At 38.5% G+C, this 23394-nt stretch overlaps 1 protein-coding gene across 1 annotated transcript in view; it reads left to right on the forward strand.

Moving 5' to 3' along the window:
- HEPH (hephaestin) overlaps window positions 1-22892 on the forward strand; it is a 105165-nt gene extending 82273 nt beyond the window's left edge. Inside the window, 6 exon segments of the mRNA XM_032255817.1 lie at window positions 10788-10894; window positions 11836-12061; window positions 14547-14686; window positions 15568-15730; window positions 19125-19169; window positions 21944-22892. Of these exon segments, the coding sequence (XP_032111708.1) occupies window positions 10788-10894; window positions 11836-12061; window positions 14547-14686; window positions 15568-15730; window positions 19125-19169; window positions 21944-22176 (914 nt within the window). The 3' untranslated portion in view covers window positions 22177-22892.
- The last annotated feature ends 502 nt before the right edge of the window (window positions 22893-23394 follow it).

A 23394-nucleotide genomic window follows, 5' to 3' on the forward strand; every position in this document is an offset into this window, starting at 1 on the left:
TCTATGGATACACGGGGGTTGAGGAGCTCCTTGAGGAGACAGTCTGTCCCTTATAGGAGCTCAAGTGCTGAGCTGTGAGCTCTGTTGTTCTGTTTAGAGCTGCTGGGCAGTTACATTTAAGTCTGCTGCAGCAGAACTCATAACCGCCTTTTTTCCCAGGTGCTCTCTCCTGAGAAGGTGGGGCTTTATTTATAAGTTCTTGATTTGCTGCTGCCTTTTTTCAGAGATGCCCTGCCCAGCAAGGAGGTGGTCTAGTCATAGTCTTCCAGCAGACGTGTTGCTAAGCTGCTGTGGGCTCTGCCCAGCTGCTGTTTGAACTTCCTTGTGGTTTTGATTATAGAGATACAGTTAGAACTGCCTTGTTAATGGTGGTCTGCCTTACTAATGATGGACTGCTTCAGCAATGGCATGTTGCCTCAATAAAGGTGGATTGTCTCAGTAATGGAGGACTGCCTCAGTACTGGTGGACTGCCTTGGTAATGGTTGATGCCCTTCCCCCCACCGAGCTGAATGGTCCTGGGTCCAGCTGTGCTTGCTGCAAAACTCTCAATTCAGAGCATTTCAGATTACTGGTCTTTGTGGGGATAGGACTTGCTGAGCCAGATCACCTGGCTCCTTGTTTCAGCCCCCTTTTTTTCAGTTGAATGGGTGGCTCTGTATCCCAGGCATTCCAGGTGGCAGTTGAAACGGCCACCCAGATTTGTGTGAGTTTTTGTGTGGAGACCGACGGCACTGGCTGAAACAGCCATGCTGGAAACTCATGGCAGTTTTCAGCCTGGGAATCTCCTCATCTGTGGGCAGTAAAAACTCACTTGGAAATGCAGTGATTGTTCACCCTCTGCATTGTTCTCACTGGGAAATGCACTCCAGAGCTGTTCCTATTTGGCCATCTTGGATCCTTTAAGCTCCCCGCCATCTGGGTGCTTTCTCAGACAGCAGGTGGCTACAGCTGTTGGCTGAGTTTAGGTAGAAGTGAGACCACTGTGCCAGAAGCTGGTGCTGATCTCTGTTTGATCAGGGGAAATAGAGCAATCTTTCTCCTTCTAGGCACCATCACTTTAGTCTCTATTGGGGCTGTGGTGTCAGGGCTGGTCTGTTCTGTCGCCTAAGACTTGCAGAGCTCCCCTTGGAGTCAAAAGTTTCCCCTATAAAACATCCAGGTGGCTCTCTGCCTCAGTCTAGATGCATGGTGGGGTGGTGCGTGGGGGCCAGTGTGATTTTCCTGTTCCTCGTCTTCCATAAGTTTCTGTGGAGTAGGTGCATTTCCAAGAAGATTCTCATTTACCCTTTCCCCTGTTGGACAGGTTCTTCTGGCTCTTTGCTGTGTGCATACAGGCTGATGCTCAGCTTCCCTCTTCTCTGATCTCTGTCCCCCTGCTGCATTGGCCAGCAAGGTCGGTGTTCACTAACTTTTTTGTTTCCTCTCTGTGAGAGTGGAGAATATGTGCTGTTTATATTCTGCAATATTGGCCCCTCCTATCCTCTCATTTTTGAAGGACCATTTTGTCAAATATAGAATTCTTGATTGACAGGTATTTCTTTTCATTCAGCAATTTAAATATGTCAGTTGACTTATTTTTAACCTCCATGATCTCAGAGAAGAAATTGGCTATTAATCTTATTGAAAATTTTTTTCTGTGACAAATCTTGTCTTGCATCTTTCAAGATTCGCTTTGTTTTTTTTTTTTTTTTTCAATTTAATGACAATGTGCCTTGGTGTGGGTAGAGTTTTGCTAATCCTACTTTTAGTCAGTTGAGCTTCTTGGATGTGTAGAGTCATATGTTTTCTCAAATGTGAGAAAGGTTTAGCCATTATTTTTATCATACTTTTTCTCCTTTCTCTCTCTTCCTTCTCTGACTTCCATAATGCATATATTAATCTTCTTGATGTTGTTCTACAGGTCCCTTACGCTCTGTTCACTTTTCTTCATTATTTTCTCTTTCTGCTCCTCATACTATATATTTTCAATTTTCCTATCATCGTTATCTGATTCTGCCTTTTGCCTGCTCACATCTGCTGTTTAACTCCCCTAGTGAATTTTAAATTTTAATTCTACTTTTCTATTCCAGAATTTGTTTGGTTCCTTTTTATTTCTATGTATTTATTTATATTTGAATTTTGTTCAGACATAGTTTTAAGAGGTTGTCTTTAGTTTTTATTTATGTTTTATTTCAATTCTTTAACATATTTAAACAGCTGTTACAAATAATTACTTCAGTGGAATAGTTGGAAAAAAAGTCAAGTTACATGAACCAAAGGGTGAAAAGGAGGTAGGGGAATGAAAATAGGTAGTATCAGCAACTTTTGTCAAGGCTTGTCTTAAAGGGTATTAAAAAATGGGATATTGTAGTTCAATAGAAATGTGTGATCAAGGAAGCTTTTTTAAATGGTATCTTTCGGGCTGAACTGTCCAATACCTTAGCCACTAGTCACATATGGCTATATAAACTTAGATTTATTATAATTAAACTAAATTATAAATTAAGTTCTTCAGTTATACTAGCTACATGTGACTATAGTATTGTACAGCACCAAAAACTCCTGTGATCTGCACCATCTTCCTTTTTTTCCTGTTACAAATAATAAGGCATCTTTCCTCTCATTAAATATTAATTCCTATAATTCATGCTCTGGATCCCATTCCCTTTTCACTTTCTTAGTTACCATAGTCTTATGGTTATTATTTCTCTCTCTCTCTCCCACCTAATCATGACTCTCTCCCTCTCTGCTAGATCAACGTGCTCTAGTACAGTAACCCCTTATCCCTGGTTTCACTTTCTATGCTTTCAATTATTCATGGTCAGTTACAATCTGGTAATAGTAAATTTAAAAACCCAGAAATAAACTATTTATAAGTTTAAAATTGTGTATTTATCTCATATGTGTACATGAGATACTCATATTCATATTTCATGTTGTCCCACCTGGGATATGACTCTTTTTTGTCCAGTGTATCCACACTAGGTATGCTACCTATGCATTCGGCACTTAGCTGTCTCAGTTATCAAATCAACTGTCACAGTTTTGCAATGCTTGTGTTCAAGTAACTTTTACTTTACTTAATAATGGCCCCAAGGTGCTAGAGTAGTGATGCTGGCAATTTGTATGTGCCAAAGAGAAGCCATAAAGTGCTTCTTTTAGTGAAAAGGTGAAAGTTCTTGAATTAACAAGGAAAAGAAATGTGTGCTGAGGTTGCTAAGATTGATGGTAAGAATGAATATTCTATCTATGCAATTGTGAAGAAGGAAAAAGAAATTCATGCAAGTTTTTCTCTAGCACCTCAAACTACAAAAATTATAGCCACAATGTATGATAAGTGCTTAGTTAAGATGAAAAAGACATTACATTTGTGGGTGGAAGATATGAACAGAAATATATTTCAATTGACAGTAATCGGCTTCAGTTCTATCTGTGCTTGCGGGTATCCACTGGTTTCTTTAATTAACTTCTGATTCCTGAAAGAACGAATAAAAATTTTGTTGTTGTTGTTGGTTTTTTTTTTTTTTTTTTTGATCTGTAAGTAAAATGTAGCTGTAACATTTAATGCAGCCTGATGCACAGTATCTTATTGGCTCACAGGTTTTAGCTACTTTTCTTTAATGAGGAAATGGATGTTTCACATTACAGCAGATGACTCATAAACTTCATATGGCTAATTTCTTAGGTTGGAGGACATTAAATAAAGAAGTAGCCCAAAGCAAATGAAGATATGAGGTCAGGTTTGGGACCTTCAGTGAAAATGGAAGGGGCCAGACATTGCTAGTTCCATTTATTCAATTATAAAAGCTGAACTCTAAAGTACAGAAACCAAGCTGCAATGGAAGATTGACCTAAGATGCAGAAGTGAAGTGGAGAAAGAGACTTGAATCAGAATAATAGGGCATCAGGAGCTAAGAGAGGAAGTTTCTGAGTAGTTGCTGGGGACACCTTCATGATGTCAAACAACTGTATATTTTCAGGTGATTGTGTGTTAGCATATTGTTTTAGCTAAGCTTTTTCAGGAATGAGGCACAAGGTCAAGAAAGGAATAAAGGCTTTAAATTATCTATTTCTTTTGATAGTGTCTTAGTCCATTTCACCTTGCTATAAAGGAATACCTGAAGCTGGGTCATTTATAAACAAAGGAGGTTTATTTCGCTCATGGTTCTTCATGCTATACAAGAAGCATGGCATCAGCATCTGCTTCTACTGAGGGCTCAAGAAAGCTTCCCATCATGATGGAAGATGAAGGGGGAGCAAGTGTATTACATTATGAGAGAGGGTGCAAGAGAGAAAGGAGGAGGGGTGCAATGATCTTTTAAACAATCAGCTCTCATGTGAAGTAATAGACCAAGGACTCACACATTGCTCAGAGGACAGCACCAAGCCATTCATGAAGGATCTGCACCTATGACCCAAACACCTCCCACTAGGCAACACCTCCAATACTGGGGATCAAGTTTCAACATGATATTTGGAGGGGACAAAAATTCAAACTACATCAGATAATATGAAAGTTGTTGGAGGTTGTATTAGTTTGCTAGGACTGCCATTATAACGTAGCATAAACTGGGTGACTTAACAGAAATGTGTTGTCTCATAATTCTGGAGGCTAGAAGTCCAAAATCAAGGTGTCAGCAGGGTTTGTTCCTTTTGAGGACTATGAAGAAAGACTCATTAAGGAGTGTACAGGAAGTGAGGAAGTAAAGAAAGTAGATTTTCGCAGGACTTTAAAAATGCTTAGATGTTGAAGACAACAAGGGGGAGCAGTAGCTTGAGGGTTACAGGAGAGAGAAAGGAGAGACTTTAGCATTGTTTACATGGGGAAAGGAACAAGCAGAGGAGAGGTAAAAGATCCAGGAGGAAGAAGAAATTTCAATCTAGCAAGAAATAGGAGAAAGCATGAACCTTGAATTCGAGTAGGGACACTTCCCCCTTTGAGGCTCAAGGGCTTGGAAGATGTGGACAAGAAATGGAGGTTTAAGGGATGAGAGCCTTTGTAGAGTAGTGGTAAAGGCAAGAATTCTGAAGCTAGATGGCATGGGCTCAAATTTCAGCTAAGATGTGTGATGTTTAGAAAGTGCTATAATATCTATGAGATGAAGCCTTAGTTATTTCATATACACAATGGAATTAATAGTAATATCGGTCTCATAGGGATTTTAAGTTAATATAAGTGTGATGCAAGCTTTTGCCAATATTATTCTGTGAAATATGAGTTGAAGTCAGTTGTTCGGAGTGAGGAGGTGAGGAACAAATGAGGCTTGAGGAGTGTAGTGAAAGTTTGAAATTGTCACCAAGAGGAACAGGATTGGAAGCTATAGAACCAAACAGCAATGAGGACACAATTGAGACTGGAAAATAGAAATTTGAAGAAGCAGCACTACAGAAGGCTGTACAGTTTCCTTCAGCTATGTTCAGCACATCATGGTCTAAGGTCAGAGGATGGAGATTGTAAGATACACCTAGGGAGTTAGTGATACCCAACTTTAGTGAACATGAAAATTACTTGTAGGGATTGTTATATTGCCCATAGGTTGCTGAGGCCACCCCCAGAGTTTCTGAATCTTTTGGTGTGGAGAGATTCCCTATAACTTGCCTTTCTACAAACTGCTAGGTAGATTCTGATGCTGCTGGTGCAAGGAATATACTTTGAGGACCACTGACTTACAGGAAGTTATTACGGGGTGGTAATGGTGAAAGAGATGCATTGTGTAGAATAGAGTAACAGGCAAGAAGACATGAGAGTGCAGGATATCTGTAAAAGAGTAGTTCAAATGCTGACCATGCCAGTGAGGGAATTTAGACCAGACAGGGAAAAAAATGGAGTCGGGAGGGACCTGATTTAAAAAAGGTAAAGGAGGGTAGGGATCTTCACAGGGACATAGCACTTATCCTAATTTGTAATTCTACATGTTTTTTGCCAGTTTACTTGTATATTGTTTCCTCTCCCCACTAGATTATGAGATGACAGGGAGTATGTTGTTTTGTTTACGATTCTTCCCAACACTCAACATATAATATGTGTTCAATACAGTCTTGTTGATTGTATGAGTGAGAAAAAATTGCATGCTTTCACCTTTGACTCTTCTTCTCTAAGCTCTCCTCATTCCTTGAGATTCAGACCAAGCCTGAACTCTCCTATAATAGTTTCTCCAGTGATCAATACCTCTGAACTCCTGTAGTTGTTTAGGTAACAGTATAGTTGACTTTTTTGATGTACAGTTTATGAATTTTAACACATGTATAGATTAGTATAATCACCACCACAATTAGGAATTAGAGCAGTTGCTTACTTGCCATCCCCACCCTCTTTCAAGCACTAATCTGTTCTCAATTCCCATTGTTACATTTTTCCTAGAAAAGAAATACATATATATGTATATATATTTTTTTGATTTACGTAAGTGATACCTACATAAAAATGGAATATATTTATGTATATAATGGAATAATACAGTATGCAGTCTTTCAGGATTAACCTTTTTCACTCGGCACAATTCTCTGGAGAGTCATCTAAATTGTTATATGTGTTAATAGTTTACTAGTTTTTATTGCTGAGTAGTATTCAATGGCATGAATGTACAACCTTTCACTGTTAAAGGAAATTTATATTGTATCCAGTTGTTGGCTCTTATTAATAAAATTGCTATGACTATCTGTGTAGAAGCATTTATTTATTTGTTTATTTATTCATTTTTTGAGGCAGAGCCTGACTCTGTCACCCAGGCTGGAGTGCAGTGGCATGATCTTGGCTAACTGCAACCTCTGCCTCCCAGGTTTAAGTGATTCTCATGCCTCAGCCTCCCAAGTAGCTGAGATTATGGGTGCCCGCCACCACACTTGATTAATTTTTGTATTTTTAGTAGAGATAAGGTTTTGCCATATTGGCCAAGCTGATCTCAAATGCCTGATCCCAAGTGATCTACCTGCCTTGGCCTCCAGTGTGTTAGGATTACAGGTGCTGTGTAGAAGCCTTTGTGTGAACATTGCTCACATTTCTCCATGGTAGATACAAAGAACTGGGATTTCTGGATCATACAGTAAAGGGATATTTAACTTTATAAGGAACTGCCAAACTTTTTCCAGAGTGTCTGAGCCATTTTACATTCCCATCAGCAGTGTGTGAGTGATAGTTTTTCCCTATTCTTGCCAGCATTTGGTGTTATCACTGATTTTTAAAGGCCATTGTGACAGGTATGTAATGATACCTCATTGTAATTTTGATGTGCATTTTCTAAATGGCTAATAATGTTTAACATCTATCATATGTTTATTTGTCACTCATATATTGTGTAGTAAAGTGTCAGATCAACTTTGTTTTGCCCATTTTTAATTGGGTTGTTTGTTTTTATTTTGTTAAAAATTTAAGGGTTATATATCTTGGATATAAGGGTGAAGCCTTGGCTACTATGGTCAGTCTAGGGCTGTTTGAGGGAATTATATTTAGGCTGATACTTGAACATAGCATAGAAATCAGCTATACTAAGAAACTTACAGGATAACTTCAACTGCAAGTGTAAATACCTTGAAACAGGAATGATCTCAGTGTATTTGAGGAATAAGAAGAAGACAGTGTGGATGTAGCATACTGAGAAGGATGAAGAATAATAAGAAATCAGTTTTTAGAGATAAAGAAGGATCAGTAAGATCATGTAGCATCTCACAAGCCATGGAAGGGAGTTTTTATTTTGTTTTACTCACAGTGAGGAGCTGTTGCAGAGTTGTGGTATGGTTTACTTTGTATTCTAAAAGATTGTATTTGTTGTTATGTGAAGCATATGTTATGAAAGGAACAAGATAGATGGCTATTGTGGTTGTCCAGGTGACAGCAGATAATGGCACAGACTACGGTGGTAGTAGTGAAAATGGGTAGAAATAGATAGATATGAGATATATTTTTTGGATAGATCCCTCATATCCATGCTGATGGATATGAGATGTGAGGGAGTGAGAAGAATGAAAGATAACTTGAGTTTTTGGCTTACATAACTGGTGGCACTATTTATTGAGATAAAAAGGACTGCAAAGGAATAGGTTTGGGGGAGAAGTCAAATATTTATTTTGAATATGTTTTATCTGAGATAACAATTAAACAAATGGAGGTGCCAAGAAGGCAGCTGAATAAGTCTTGAACTCAACAGAGAGGTTGGAGAGAAGTTCAGTTAAACAGAACAGCATAATCAAAGATACAGAGCTGTGGAAGTATGAAGTATGCCCAGAGATGAGCAAGTAGTAAAGTTTGACCAGTATGTATTTTGCATAACTAGAAAGAATAAGAGACATGGCTGAAAAGGTAGGCCAGGACTGAGTTAGAGAGAACTTAGATGCTTGGAAAATGTTCGAAATTTATTATTTGATTATTAGGAAGCCATTACAGGTCTTTGAGAAAAGGCATGACACGAACAAATAAAGGTTTTGGAAAGTTTAATATGGCATAGACAAAACAATGTTTAAAAGAAGAACAAAGTTGGAGAACTCATACTTAATGGTTTTTAAACTTACTACAAAGCATAAAATTCAAGATTGTGTGGCATTGGCATAAGGATAGACACATAGATCAATAGAATAGAATTGAAGATCCAGAAATAAACCCTCTCATTTTTGGTCAATTCATTATCAACAAAAGTTCCAAGACCTTTCAATGGAAAAAAAAAATAGTCTTTTCAATAAATGGTGCTGAGGCAACTGGATTTCTACATACAAAACTATGAAATTGGACCTCTAACTCACAACATATGGAAAAATCAACTCAAAATGAATCAAATGACTAATATAAAAGATAAAGCTATAAAACTTTTAGAAGAAAGCAAAGGAGAAAACCTTCATAACCTTGGATTAGGCAATGGTTTCTTATATACAACACTAAAAGCATGAGTGAACAAATAAATTGAAATACCTTAAAATTTAAAATGTGCTTTTAAGGACACCATAAAAAAGTGAAACGACAACCCACTAGATGTGAAACAATTTGACAGTTATATATCTGATAAGGGACTTGTATCCAGAATCTACAAGAAACTATCGCTTGATGTCATTGTTACTTGACAATGTTATCAAAAAACACATAACCTAATTTAAAATGGGCAAAGATTTCAAACAAATGTTGCTCTAAAGAAGATGTTAAAATGGCTATTAGGCACAGGAGAATATGCTCAACATTGTTACTCGTCGGAGAAATGTAAATCACAACTGTAGTGAGATAACACTTTTCACGTGCCAGGATAACTAAAATAAAAAATTTTAAAAAGCAGACGATAACTAGTTTTCATGTAGATGTTGAGAAATTGGAACCCTAATATGTTGCCAATGAGAATGCAAAATGGTGCAGGTGCTTTGGAAAGCAGTTTGGCAATTATTTAAGTGGTTAAACATAGAGTTACCATATAACTCAGGAATAAATATATCCACATAAAAACTTGTACACAAATGCTGATTTGTGTACACTATTTGCAACACTATTCTTAATAACTAAAAAGGGAAAATGACCCAAGTGTTCATCAATTGAAGAATGAATGAATAAAATGTGGTATATCTATTCAACGAAATATTGTTTGGCAATAAACACAATTATCAATATTTGCTACAATGTGGGTGGGCAATGAAAGCATATTAAATAAAATTCAGTTACAAAATAAACTATACAATATAATTCAATGTCTATGGAATTCCCAGAATGGACAAATCTATAGAGACAGAAAGTAGATTAGTGATTACCTTGGGTGGGTGGGGTGGGGGGAGGGTGGGTGGGTGTACTGGGAGCGAGGGCAGTGCAGGAAATTTTTTGGTGGTAATGAAATGTCAAATGAGTCATGGTGGTGGTTACAAAGTTCTGTTAATTTACTAAAAACAGTGAATTGAGCATTTTAAAAGGGTGAATTGTATGGTATGCATATTATATCTCAATAAAGCTGTTTAAAAAGATTAATATAGCATCAATTGGAAGATAAATCAGAGAGGTCAAGGCTGGAGGCAGAGAAATATGTTAAGAGCTTTGTAATAGTTAAGAAAGCAAGGGTCTAAACTGGGGCAAGAGTAATGATAATTGAAAGAAGAAGATGGCTCTAAAATGTAGTGTAGAGGTAGAATCAATAAGACCTGCCATTTGGTTAGATGTTGAATTATGAAAGTGAAAAAGTAAAGAAGATTAAAGTTTTGAGTTGGAGTAAGCAGGAGAGTGATAATGTTATTTCTAGACACTGGGAGCACAAATTAGGAAACAAGGTTGTTTTTCAAAGGAGGGAGGTGAGTTCATGCAATTTATTTTCCAGGTGCTGTCAGGAGAATCTTTAAAAGATATTCAGTATCTAATTGAAAATTTGGAGTTGGAGCTTACTAACAAGGGGAGTCTGGCTGGAACTAAGTATTTAAAAGTCATTGATGTGCAGATCATAGTTGACCTCAGAAAGGTGACTAAAGCTTCCGAGGAAAGAGTATGGAAAGAGAGAAGAGAACTGAGACAGAACTTTGTGCAATCAACTGCATTTAGGAGGTAGCAGCTAGAAAAAACAAACCAAAGCAGAGCTCCCCACTCCCAAAAAGGACATTACAAGCAAAAAAAAAGTAGCAAGGCTGCCTTACCAGAGGATTGGACCTGGGCCTTTGAGGATAGGGAAAGTAGAACAGAAATGTTGAGGGTGTCCCATGGGGGAGAAGAGCAAGTTTACAAGAATAAAATGATAGAGGAATGATAAAGAAAGATCTTAAAGAAGATGGGACTCACCCACCACTGTCTCTTGGGGAGACCTGGGATTTGAGAGAAATTTCTGGTCCCGTGCAACTGGAGTTTCCTTGTTATACTTCCTAGGTGAGGTGCTCACTTATCAATGGAACATCCCAGAGAGATCTGGCCCTGGGCCCAATGACTCTGCTTGCGTTTCCTGGATCTATTATTCTGCAGTGGATCCCATCAAGGTAAAAACAAGATTGGTTGCTTGGAGGTGGGTCAAACTCTCTGGCAAAAAGAAGCTATTAAGCAGGTGTAGTAAGAATCATACTCCTGAGATACTAGAGCCTAGAATTTGGGAAACATTCCCAAAAGCTGGACTTATTTTGATAGACAGGAGGAGAGAGGAAGGGAATGGGTAGCATCAGATATTTGTCATGAAGATTGCCTTCCTTACCTTTTCATTTTGGATCCTATAAAGCAACATGTTCTTATTATTAAAAAACAAACAAAGAAAAACACCTCAGGTTGGTTGTACAGAGATTGAGGCTATAGTCCCAAATTTGGTTATAGCATGCTTTTAGAGTGACCTTAAATAAGTCATTCTGCCTGTTTCCTTATCTGGAAAATGAATTTATCGATCTACCCATCCATCTACAGCCAGCCATCAGCAATCATTTATTTAGCGCCTACTGCATTTTAGGCATTTTACTTGGTGCTTTGGATGATGTAAATTTAAGATAGATTTCCTTTCTTCAAAGAGTATGGTCTAGTTGAGCAAGATGGAACCTGGAGAAAGCATCACAATGGGAGGTGCATGTTCTCTTGGCCTCAAAAGCTGAATCACATTATATTATCAGATAAGGGCTATGATGAGAAGGAGGACATTGTAGGCAGAGGAAACAGCACAAAAAGGACACTAGGTTGTAAAAATCCTTGGTAGGCTAAGAGGTCAATAAATAGTTTAGCCTAGCTAAAGCATAAGTTAGATAGTGTATCTTAACTAAGTCCCAAGTTAACTGTGAGAATGAATTCAAATAATATAGTGGGGTATTTATAAATGTAAGATATCACGAGGAAATGCTGAGAGGCACAATAGGCTTGTATGAGAACCTGGCTCCCTGCAGTGTCCTGCTACCCAGAAACAATTCCATCTCTTTCTTTCTCTCCCACTTCCTCCCTTCCTCAGGACATGTATAGTGGCCTGGTAGGGCCCTTGGCTATCTGCCGGAAGGGCATCCTGGAGCCTCATGGAGGACGGAGTGACATGGACCGGGAATTTGCCTTGTTATTTTTGATTTTTGATGAAAACCAGTCTTGGTATTTGGAGGAAAATGTGGCAACCCATGGGTCCCAGGATCCAGGCAATGTTAACCTACAGGATGAAACTTTCTTGGAGAGCAATAAAATGCATGGTCAGTAGAAAAAAACCCACTCTTCCTGAAGAGAAATCCCTACTGGTTATATGGGGATATCTGATAGGCCCATTACTACCTAAGGGAATACAATTCCAGAAAGGATAGGAACATGGGAAGATAAAACGGGGATGAGTTAAAAGAAATGTTTCCTATTATTGTACATTTATATATGCAGAGCAGATATGTGGTCCAGATTAGACTGAGTGCCCAAAAAGCAGGAAGCTGATTCTGTAAAGTTGCCACGGTGATACCAGCAAATTTTAACATATTAAAGAAGGCAAAATGGACATGCATGACCCTCAATGTACTTGTCAAACTGACGGCTTAATGCCCCTCTATTTTAAAACCCTGAGTTGAGTCTCCCCATATAATCTTATTTATTTGCCACTCTGAATTTGGGATCTGTTATCTCAATGGATTCCAATACAGCCAGATGAAAGCTTGTATTTTAGTCTGTTTTTAAAACAGAGTTTCAATTTACAGATAGAATAATTGAAGAACAGAGCCTTAGTGAGAAGCATGCTGGATTTCTGTTAGATGCAGAGAATAACTTTTTGATGCTTGAAGGGATTTGGGAGGGAAATTGTGCATCAAAGCCTTCCTTTGCTCAAGAGATCTGTGTAGCTTTTAAAAAACAAGAGAAGGAAAGGAGAGCATAAGTGCAGTCGAATGTATGAAGTGATCTCTCACTAATCCTTCTAGCCCAAGATTTCTTTGACATGAGGATGAGGCGTAGCTTTGATACTGATTCTAATGGAGCTAAAAAGTAGTACAGCATCTTATTATCCCACAGATTTTAGCTATTTCTCCTTGATGGAGTGATGAATGATTTACATTAGAACAGATGATTTACAAACTTCACAAGGTATACATTTTAGCACCTGTCCAATCAGAGAAATAGCCCAGGACAAAAAGAGAATGAAGGCACAGTTAGGTACTGTTAATGCAGTGGTTTGGCTAATGCTTACTTTCTTCTGTTTGTTTATGTGTCTATTTATCCACACTCTTCAGGTATAAATACACCTACTTATCCATCTAGCAGGTATTTGTTGAGCACTTTCTGAGTGCTAGCACTGGACATATTTGCACCTGAGGGGTAAAAAAATAATATCCTTCTCTTCCCTTTCACATTCCTGAACCAACTGAGAAAGAGAGATAGATGCTTAAGGTCAAATGTGAATCGTATTACTAAGAAGGCTAATTGAAAAACTGATTTAAGTTCTACAACTAAATGGGCTTACTAACAATTATCTGGCAACAGACAGACTTTTCCACCTTGTCACTGACATAGATGAACAGCAATACTCTCCTCTTTTGCAGAGGGAGAATCTTACCCACAGTGAAATAATGAATCAACTATTGCCCATTTCTATGGCCAGATTGATGAGAGAGAAAAAAGATCAATAAGAGGCTGAGTTGATCATGTTTAGTTTTCTCTCTGAAATCCACAATTTGGTAGAGGTAGACATAGAGACGGATTATAAGTGATTGCTTCCTCTCTTGGGGAATAAAGTGGAAATTACCTTCCCTCTGTAAGAACATGAGAAGTGGAGGAAAATTGTCTAGGAAAACGTCCTGGAAGTGTGAATTAATATAACAATGAGTAGTTTGATGTCCTTGGAGCATAGGATGTGGTCCGGGAAGAGACCCATGCATTAATATCATTGTTAATTTCATGCATTAATATTATTAATTCCATGAATGTGACAGGTCTTTTTTAACATTTATTGTAAACTCAGCTATTTACCGGGTGTTCTGAAAAAATACAAGGAAACTATAGTAATGTAGTATATACATACATTCTTTCCTGAATATTAGGACCCTATAGTCTAATTGGGGATGTAAGCTTTTGCACATGATAAGACAGGTAAAGGTAGAAGGCAATTTCTTATGAGTTCCAATGACTCATGCAAATAGTACTGGAGGAGCTCACAGGAGGAAGGGGATGCAGGGAATGAGAGGTATGGAGAGGAACTAGGAGATTAGGAAAGTCTTTCTGGGGGAAGTGAAGATTTGACTGGACTTTTAAAAAATGAATAAAAGAAGGCAGGATTTCTAGTAAGGAATTTTAGAAACACAAGAACAAAGAACATGCATGGACCATGTGAGGAGTGGTGAAGAAATCACCCCAATTGTAATAAATGTGTTGGGTAATGGGAGATGAGGCTGGGAAGGTGGTTTGGAGCTATATTTTGAAGGATCTTGTTGGCTGATGTAAGGACTTGCTCTTTGGGGCAGGAGAAAGTAATTAAAATATTTTAAGCAGCAGAATGACATCATCAGATTCAATTATTTAGAGAGATAATTCTGGTAATATCAATGTAAGAAGATACCCTGAAGAAGGATAGATGGAATAAAGATGAGACAAATTAGGAGTCCATTGCTATCTTAGGCAAAAGAGATTAGGTCTAGGACAGTGGCAATGGGAAGTCAAAAGGAGGGACGTAAGAAGCTTTTTTCTTTCTTTTGTTTTTCTCTACAGCAATCAATGGGAAACTCTATGCCAACCTTAGGGGTCTTACCATGTACCAAGGAGAACGAGTGGCCTGGTACATGCTGGCCATGGGCCAAGATGTGGATCTACACACTATCCATTTTCATGCAGAGAGCTTCCTCTATCGGGTGAGCTGGAAAGTGGGCTGAGTTCCTCAAGGATGATTAGAGGAGTGTTTTTGCAGCAATTGTGAAAAAGGGTAATAGCATTGAAAAAGGTTAACAATTAGTTAAAAGAGCTGAGGTCTAGTACATGGAGTACTGAGCTGGAAATTCTAGTCCAGCTGTGTATCCCAGGGTCAATAACTTCCCTCTAGGCCTTAGGTTTCCCTTCCGATATGGAAGAGACAAAATGACTCACTTATGGTTAAGGAGACTGAAAAGAATCATTATCAAGTCTCAGTCAAGGATTTGAGACTCAATGAGCAGTGATTTTTAAGAACAAGGAATTTCAGAGTAGCATCTCAGAATTGCTGAAAGCCCTTAATCCATCATAAGAAGAGCTTAAATTTAGGAGCTACATGGAACAATATGTAGATTTTGAAGATAGTTTAGTCTTAGGTAAAGGAGGAAGAGTTGGGGGCATTGATAGAGACTTTGAGATTTAGAAGTGCTGAAAGAAACAATGGCAAGGATAACACTTTTATTTGAATCAATTTCTAAAGGAAATACATGCCTCAATTCATAGGGGTTAAAGCTTAAGCCAAATTCCTCATATTTTAGCTTATTGAAAAGTATGGAGATACTTGTTTTGAACCCTCTAAAGTAACCTAGAAATTCTTTTTCTTTGGGACACTTTAAGAGGAGAAAACCACCTATGTTGATTTAGTTTCTGTGGGTGGGTTCATTGGAGATACAAATAAAGTGAATTTTTAAAGCCATTCACTGGTCTAAGAACCTTGCAGTCTCATCTTCCCAATGTGGACATCACAAATTTTTAGTTCCTGAAAGCTCTAAGATGATCTTTATGTCCTTCATTTCCTCTCCCCCATTCCCAATCTCTCTTGAAGAATGGTGAGAACTACCGGGCAGATGTGGTGGATCTGTTCCCAGGGACTTTTGAGGTTGTGGAGATGGTGGCCAGCAACCCTGGGACATGGCTGATGCACTGCCATGTGACTGACCATGTCCATGCTGGCATGGAGACCCTCTTCACTGTTTTGTCTCAAACAGGTAAGTTTTAACTTCCCCAAAAGGATCATCTTCTAACACTTGATCTAACTTATAGGAATGAGGTCATACCAAAAAGCCTCTTGCATGTCTCCTTCTGATCCCAGAATAGGCAAGTCTTAAGACAGAGTATAGCCTCCTTCTAGGTATTGCTCCAACAAATATTTCTAATCCTCCATTGCACCTGTCCCTCCATTGCTCCAACCAATATTTCTAATCTCCTGACACCTGTCCCTCTCCTAATTACTTCAAAACCTGTTGAGCTCATATTGGTTGACCCAGCCTGAAATGGGTTTGGCTCTATGCAGTGAAGCCTAGTGCAGGTCTGCTTCTTTTGAAATAAATTTAATTTATATACAAATGTATTACTTAGACTGCATTAGGGTAACTGATTATTTCAAGTAATATTGCTAATTAGTCTTTTTAAAAAGAGAATATATCTAACAGTCACTCATTAAATTGAATTGTTTTGTGGGATTGTGAAAGGCAATTCTTTCCTTATTGTTTATTTTCCTTAGAGTCAGGGTCTTGGTCTGTCACCCAGGCTGAAATGCAGTGGTGCAGTCATGGCTCCTTGGAGCCTCAAACTCCTAGGCTCAAGCGATCTTCCCACATCAGTCTCCCAAGTAGCTGGGACTTCAGGAATGTGCTACCACACAAGGCTAATTTTTACACTCTTATAATTTTTGTAGAGAAGAAGATCTTCCTATGTTAGGCAGAATGGTCCCAAACTCTTGGCCACCTCCTGCAGCAGCTATCCTCCCACCTTGGTCTCCCAAAGTGCTGGGATTGCAGGCATAAGCCACTGCACCTAGCCTAGTTTTTATTTTTTAGACACAGGGTTTTGCCTAGGCTGGTTTCAAATATCTGTGCTCAAAGAATCCTTCCACCTAAGCCTCCCAAGTCACTGGGATTACAGGAATGAGCCAACATATCTAGCAAGACAGTTATTTTTGGTTTTTCAATAACTTCTAAGGATAGAAATAGATATTGACCTTCAATTATAGCTTATCTCAAAGTTACTAACAAGAGTGGAAAAAAAAACTTTTTCTTTATATTCTATATGGAGAGGGAGTAGCTGGGGCAATTTCTTTACCAGTCACTCTTTGTTCTTCACCAAAAAATGTAGATGGGCAGCTGTGATGGCTTTTGTCTCTTTGGATAATTAAAGAGTCAAATGTCTTACTTTTTAAGCTTCTTGACCCGAGTCCAGCCCCCAACATTATTTGCCTTCCAAGAAGCCCTACAGAGCCTCCTGGGGCCCACAGAAATCAAGGTTGTTGTTGTTGTTGTTTTTTTTTTCTGTGCTTTTAAAGAATATATAGCCACCATTTAAACAAAAATGGTATTCCAGGGTTGTCAGCCATTGGCACTCTATTGAGAGCAATAGTAAGTGGGAAAATGTCTTTGAATATTTAAACAGACTTAGCAAACCAGGGTAGAGAATACAACTCTTCTGTTTACCCTCAGGGAGGGAGATGACTGATTGTACATTATGACATCCTATATCATTTAAGAGGTTTATTCTCTGTCAACCCATACTGCTAGAATGCGGCTTCCACTTAACTACTCAAATGCTATTCCCTAGAACCCAGAGTTACACAAGCTTCTTTGTTGTGTTGTCAGTACATAGAATGAAACTCAAGTGATCAATTGATATGTCATCAGGATGATATAGATCCAAGACAACAGGTTTTCTCTATATGTAGTAATGGGTTATCCCAAATATGGGCCATCCAATATATGAGAACATTTTAATACATATTTTCAGGGTACTTCCATGAGGAAGGATAGCTCATATCTCTCTGTGGCAATGAGTCAACCCATAAATCTTTTCTATTTGCCTTTTTGTTTTTTATACCCCACTACGGTCTTTTTTCATGTTGTTTCAACTCCATATGTGTTAATAGGTCAACAGGAAGGAAGAGTTGAAAAGATAGGGAGGAAAGACTAATTGTTGGAACAAGGTTTCTGCTAAGGAAGCAGGGAATGAGAATCAGAGCTAACATGCAAGATTAGTGCAAGAGTGGAAGAAAGTTATCTTTCTACTGTAAGAAGAAAGAAGACAGAAAATATAAGGATCAATGTGTAGGTTTGACCAGGGGGCTTGACAGACTGACAGAATTTCAGCCTACGGTCTTTCTTTCCTCTCTGATGGAACAAATAGTGTCATCTGCTGAGAATGAAGGACAGGTGGTAGGGTACAGGGCTTGAGGGAAGTGGACAAAAGTTTGAAATAGCCACTTTGGGGGATGGAAAATAAATTAATTATTTCACTAAGCAGCATTGAGGACTTAGTTGAAATTGGACACAAAGAATATTAATCTTTACAATTGTGTGATTTTTCTATGGCAGGATTCAGCATATCAGACCAAACACAGGGAAATTACGTTTACTGGAGTTTTGGTAGATTTTTGCAACCCTCTTTGTAGATTAGTAGTTGAAGTGATAGACCTTGGAGTCTCACTTGGTCAGGAACGGAAGAAAAGACACCATGAAGCTCCTAGGTTGAGAAAAAAAATGGAAGAGTTCGAAAGCTAGAGGTTTCATGGCAGGGGAGGATAACAGGTTTTTGAAATAACGTGTATTAGAGCACTGAAAGGATGGGAGGTTGTTATTAGATTTTAGATTTCTGAGATGTAACAATTCTGGATAACAAGGTTAATGTGACCATGGGATTGGTTGGTAGAATTAAAGTAGACATCAAAGTCACTGGAGTTACAAAGTCACTCCAGAAACTGTAAGGCTTGAGTATTTGATGGGTCGACACCAATGGTTGGAATTGAGGAAGAGGAAGACTGAGCCAGGTATTAGAGACTTTCATAAATGAAGAGAACTGCTAACTAACAACAACAAGAAATGATTGTAGTTCTTTTAGCCAAATAATAGGAGCCTCAAAAGAGATCTGCCTTTACAAAAACAGGAGGAACAATGACTTCAAAGAAGTATTGAGAGGACATAAATGAAGTATGGTCCTCAGAGAAGAACTCAGCTTTATTAAATGAAGGAGAGGAAGAAGTGTTCTGAGAAGACCTTGAATGTGTAGGAAAGTATGTTTGACAAGGAGCAGGGATTTCTTGAAGGAAGTGTGGCAGATGATGGAAAATAGAGCAACAGTGGGAATAGAGGAAGTGCCAAGAAACATGTAAATAATAGCAGAGGGGTGATTTACATTTTGGGCTCCAAGCCTGTTCTCTTGCCCATATTTCATGTCACTGTTAAAAATCAAATCAATTACCAATATTTACTTTGACTACAAAGTAGTAAATTCTATCTTTATTTTGCTTACTCTATCACAGAGAAATTTCTGCAACCAATGTTGACCTCTCACAGGGGTCCTATGGATTGGTAGGAAGAACAACAGGGCTAACCTCTTGTCTTTCTTCCCCCCAACCAGAACACTTAAGCACTATCACCACCATCACCAAAGAGACTGAAAAAGGTACGTAAAATGACGCGCAGACTGGGTAGTTATATGCAGTGTGTTTGTGTGGGGTGGGGGGAGGTACCTTCAGGGGATGGGACTTAGGTGACTGAAAATTAGAATACATCAGCAGAAAGTATCCTGAGACTTCTGTAAGACTTCAGAAGCCAGAGAACCAAGGTTTAGCTTCCCTCAGCAAGTTTATTCTCTCTGGCTTCTACCCCAAACCCCCTGAGTTGGGGAAAACAGCCTCCTCCCCATTTAAAGGCTGCTATATTAGCCTCCCATCTAATGTGAGAGGGGGACAGAAAATTCTAGATGCTAGTCAAAAACCAAATACTGCATTTTCTCACTTATAAGTGGGAGTTAAGCTATGAGTATGCAAAGGTATACAGAATGGCATAATGAACACTGGAGACTCAGAAGCAAGGAGGGTAGAAGGGGAATGAGGAATAAAAAACTGCTTGTTAGGTACAATGCACAATACTTGCATGATGGGTACACTGAAATCCCAGATTTTACCACTATACAATTTATCCATGTAACCAAAAACCACTTGTACTCCTAAAGCTGTTGAAATATATATATATACACACACACACACACACACACATATATATATTTGTTGATACACACATACACACACACACACACACACACACACACACACACACACACACATATATATATATATATATATATATATATATATATATATATATAAATCTAGGTCCTGCTAGGTTGGTCATGGAAAAGTTGTTGCACAAACATGAATCCCCCATAGGGACAGTGTGCAACTAGAACAAACACCACATGTTCTTCAACAGCTATTTTTTTTCTTGCCTCTTTCCCTTTCATCTATAAAATACCAAAGAGTTAAACCTTTGGAACCAGCCATTTCTGACCTTGAATACTATAGAGATTATTTTTCTGTGCAGGCCAAGTCCAAATAGTGTTGTTATTCTCCAACTCATTTGTCTCTGGACGAGGAAAGCTCCAGAAAGTTATGAGAGCTTAAAGGAACATTAGAGATAATCAGTTTAGTTAGAGGTTTCACAGCTGTTTTGGAGAAGTCTTAACGATCTGCCTAAGTATGTCATGAACTGCTAACCAGGGGACAAGGATATGTCCTGGAGGGGGTGGGAAGAGGTAAGGTGAGATTTTGTGGATGGGGCTTCAGAACGTGTCTCTTTTAACCTGAGCAGCTCAATTATTTTATATATATTTAAAAATTATCTATCTATCTATATATTTGTCTTCACACATACTTTGTATGCACATTTGTACATACATATTTTATGTACATTTATACATTCCTCATGAGCTCTCATTTGTTAAAATGTTTCCACAATGGGGAAAAAAGCCTTCAAAACTGTTGGTCTCATAAAACCCAATAATTTTCTACACGAGAAGCTGAGGAATGGAAAGTGATTTGTTCAAGGTCACAAAACGAATATGTGGTAGAATGTAAACTCAGAACCAGGAAGTGTTTCAGCTTCTGTTTGAACTCATTATATTATATAGTCTCTCGGTTGTGTTAGTACATTAATTCATCCAGTTATACAGTCATCATACAGGTGTCAAGTACCAGGGATATCAAAACAAGTAAGACATGGTCACCATTTTCCAGTGTCTAAAAATGGAATGAGGCACAGAAACAATAATTGCATTGCTGGATGCTGTGTGTTGTATAAAAAGGGCAAACAATAATAACAGCTAAAATTTATTGGGCACTTACTATCTGCTAGGTGCTATGCTATTTTATAAGTATTAATTCGCTTTAATCTTACAATATGCCCCTGGGTTAGATATGGTTATTATTCTAATTTTATAAAAAAGGAAACTGAAGTTTAGATGGGAAGTGAGGGATTAGGTCACTTGGCCCAAGGTCACACAATACATAAATTACGGGAGTACAAGTTACAGGCACTTGGAAAACATAGAGGAAAGAACAATTAATTGTCTAACGAAATCAAAGAAAACTTTGAAGAGACATGTAATATTTAAGATAGGAGCAGAAAGATGAGAAGAAGGAAAGTGTGTTCAGACGAGGGGATTAGCATGAGCAAAATCTCTAGAAGCCTGAAAGGGGCTCACTTATTATAAGGGGGAAAGAATGAGTGGCTATGGTTGAAAAGTAGTAGATAGGACTAGAAGGGTAGATTAGAGCCTGATAGTGAGAGTTGGAATGTCTGGTTTAAGAGTCTGAGCTTCTCTCTGTAGGTTAATTGGGAATCATCAAAAGTTTTTATGCCAAGAACTAACAATCAGATATTTCACTTGGAAAGATCTATGTTACATCAGTGTTAATATGACCCAAAGAGGTAAGACTGGACAGCCTAGAAGCAGGTTCTTGTCATGGTTTAATAGTCAAAATTGCTATTGATAAGCTGGAAGATTGAGTTAAACTTCTTTCTGAAGTTTCCCTTATTGCTTCCAATTCTATCCTCTGAAACCATACGGAGCAAATCAGATTCATCCTTTTTTATATCACAGGCCTTTAGAAATTTAAAAAATGTATCAAGGGCCTTCCTAATCTGAGTCTTAGCTCTTTCCATGACTGGACTGGGGTCTCAATGATTCTCAGGGACTCTTTTAGCTGTAACATCATGTTTCCTTGATTATGTGCTTTAACCTCTAAATCTGTCTTCATAAGCTGGTTTTGTGAAGGATAAGGATGCGTCTCCTGCCCTATTTGGATTGACTTGTTTTTTCAGGAGATGACTATACAAAGTTACCTTTTAGAGTACTGCCCATCCCAGGATGTTTGTTTTCTTCTTTCTCCATTTCAGCAGTGACCCCTAGAAACATTGAAGAAGGCAATGTGAATATGCTGGGCATGCCGATCCCCATAAAGAATGTTGAGATGCTGGCCTCTGTTTTGGTTGCCATTTGTGTCACCTTCCTGCTCACTGCTGTGGCTCTTGGTGGTGTGGTTTGGTACCAACATCGACAGAGAAAGCTACGACGCAATAGGAGATCCATCCTGGATGACAGCTTCAAGCTTCTGTCTCTCAAGCAGTAATATCTGGAGCCTGGGTATATCCTCAGAAAGCACATCTCTCATGCATTCCCAGCAGGCCATGGACTAGTAGCTAACTCCACTGTCAAAAGGTTATGGGTGGTGGAGAAGCAGAAGAGGGAATCAAGCTTATCTGGGTATTTCTTCCTTTATTTATTTTACATGGAAATGATATGATTTTACTTTTTCTTTAGTTTCTTTGCTCCACATGGGCACCTGGGACTGAGGGAGTACCTTAGTACCCTACATCACAAATTTCAATGGCTACATTATATTGCCTTCTGACACTTGGAGGTCTTGAAATTTCTAGAAATGAATCCTTCTCACAAAGTAGATACCAAGAGAAAAACTCATTGATTGGGTTTCTACTGCTTTCAAGGACTCAGGAAAGTTCACTTTGAACTGAGGCCAAGTGAGCTGTTAAGATAACCCACATTTAAACCAAGGACTAAGAACATAGGTTTGATGGGAAACTGAAGGTAGGCTGGGAATTGGAAATCCAAATTGAATTTTGATTCACCTTGGCAGTGAACTACTTTGGAGAAGTGGTGAATGGGTTGTTGCTGCCATGAGCACCTACAACCTCTGAAGCCAGAAGCTCCTCAAGAAAGCCAGTCCTCCAAGTTCCTACACAGTGACACTGAAAGGAATGTTGAGTGATCTCTCCATGTTTTAGACAACAAACCCTATTCATTAAAGTACTTGTTAGAACACTGAAAGACTGAATTTGATGGTTTTTGATAGTCTCTGTGGTTTCTGTGACCATGATTGAAACAGAAAAACTTAAGAGGTGAGTGAGTATATTATGGGTTTGTCTAGCCTTTGTAGAGCCTACAAGTTTGTGTTGTAGAGACAAGGAAGCTGTTACAGAAGAAGATCAAAGAGTGCTGGGTACTACCCTAGAAAAGGAGCTATCACATAAATGACAAAAATTTTCTGAGTGCCAATAAAATTTTCCAGAGGGAAATAGAAGTCTAAGATCAGACTCAAACCTATCCCCTGGACCACGGGAAGTGGGACCACATCTTGTGGGGCCTTTTTGGCAGTGGTGGTATGAGAGGTCTAGTTGCAACTTTGGGGGCTTCCTTATAGGACGGAGTCATTCTTTCTGGTATTTTACAGCAATATTCCTTTGTTACATCTAAATTTGAGCCTCTGTAAAACATTGGTCAGGGAGCACAGACAAGTCATAAATTTGAGATTGGGTAAGATGGCCCATCC

Source organism: Sapajus apella, unplaced genomic scaffold, assembly GCF_009761245.1.
Source record: "Sapajus apella isolate SASKATOON/1434 unplaced genomic scaffold, GSC_monkey_1.0 scaffold91, whole genome shotgun sequence".
Classification (NCBI taxonomy): Eukaryota; Metazoa; Chordata; class Mammalia; order Primates; family Cebidae; genus Sapajus; species Sapajus apella.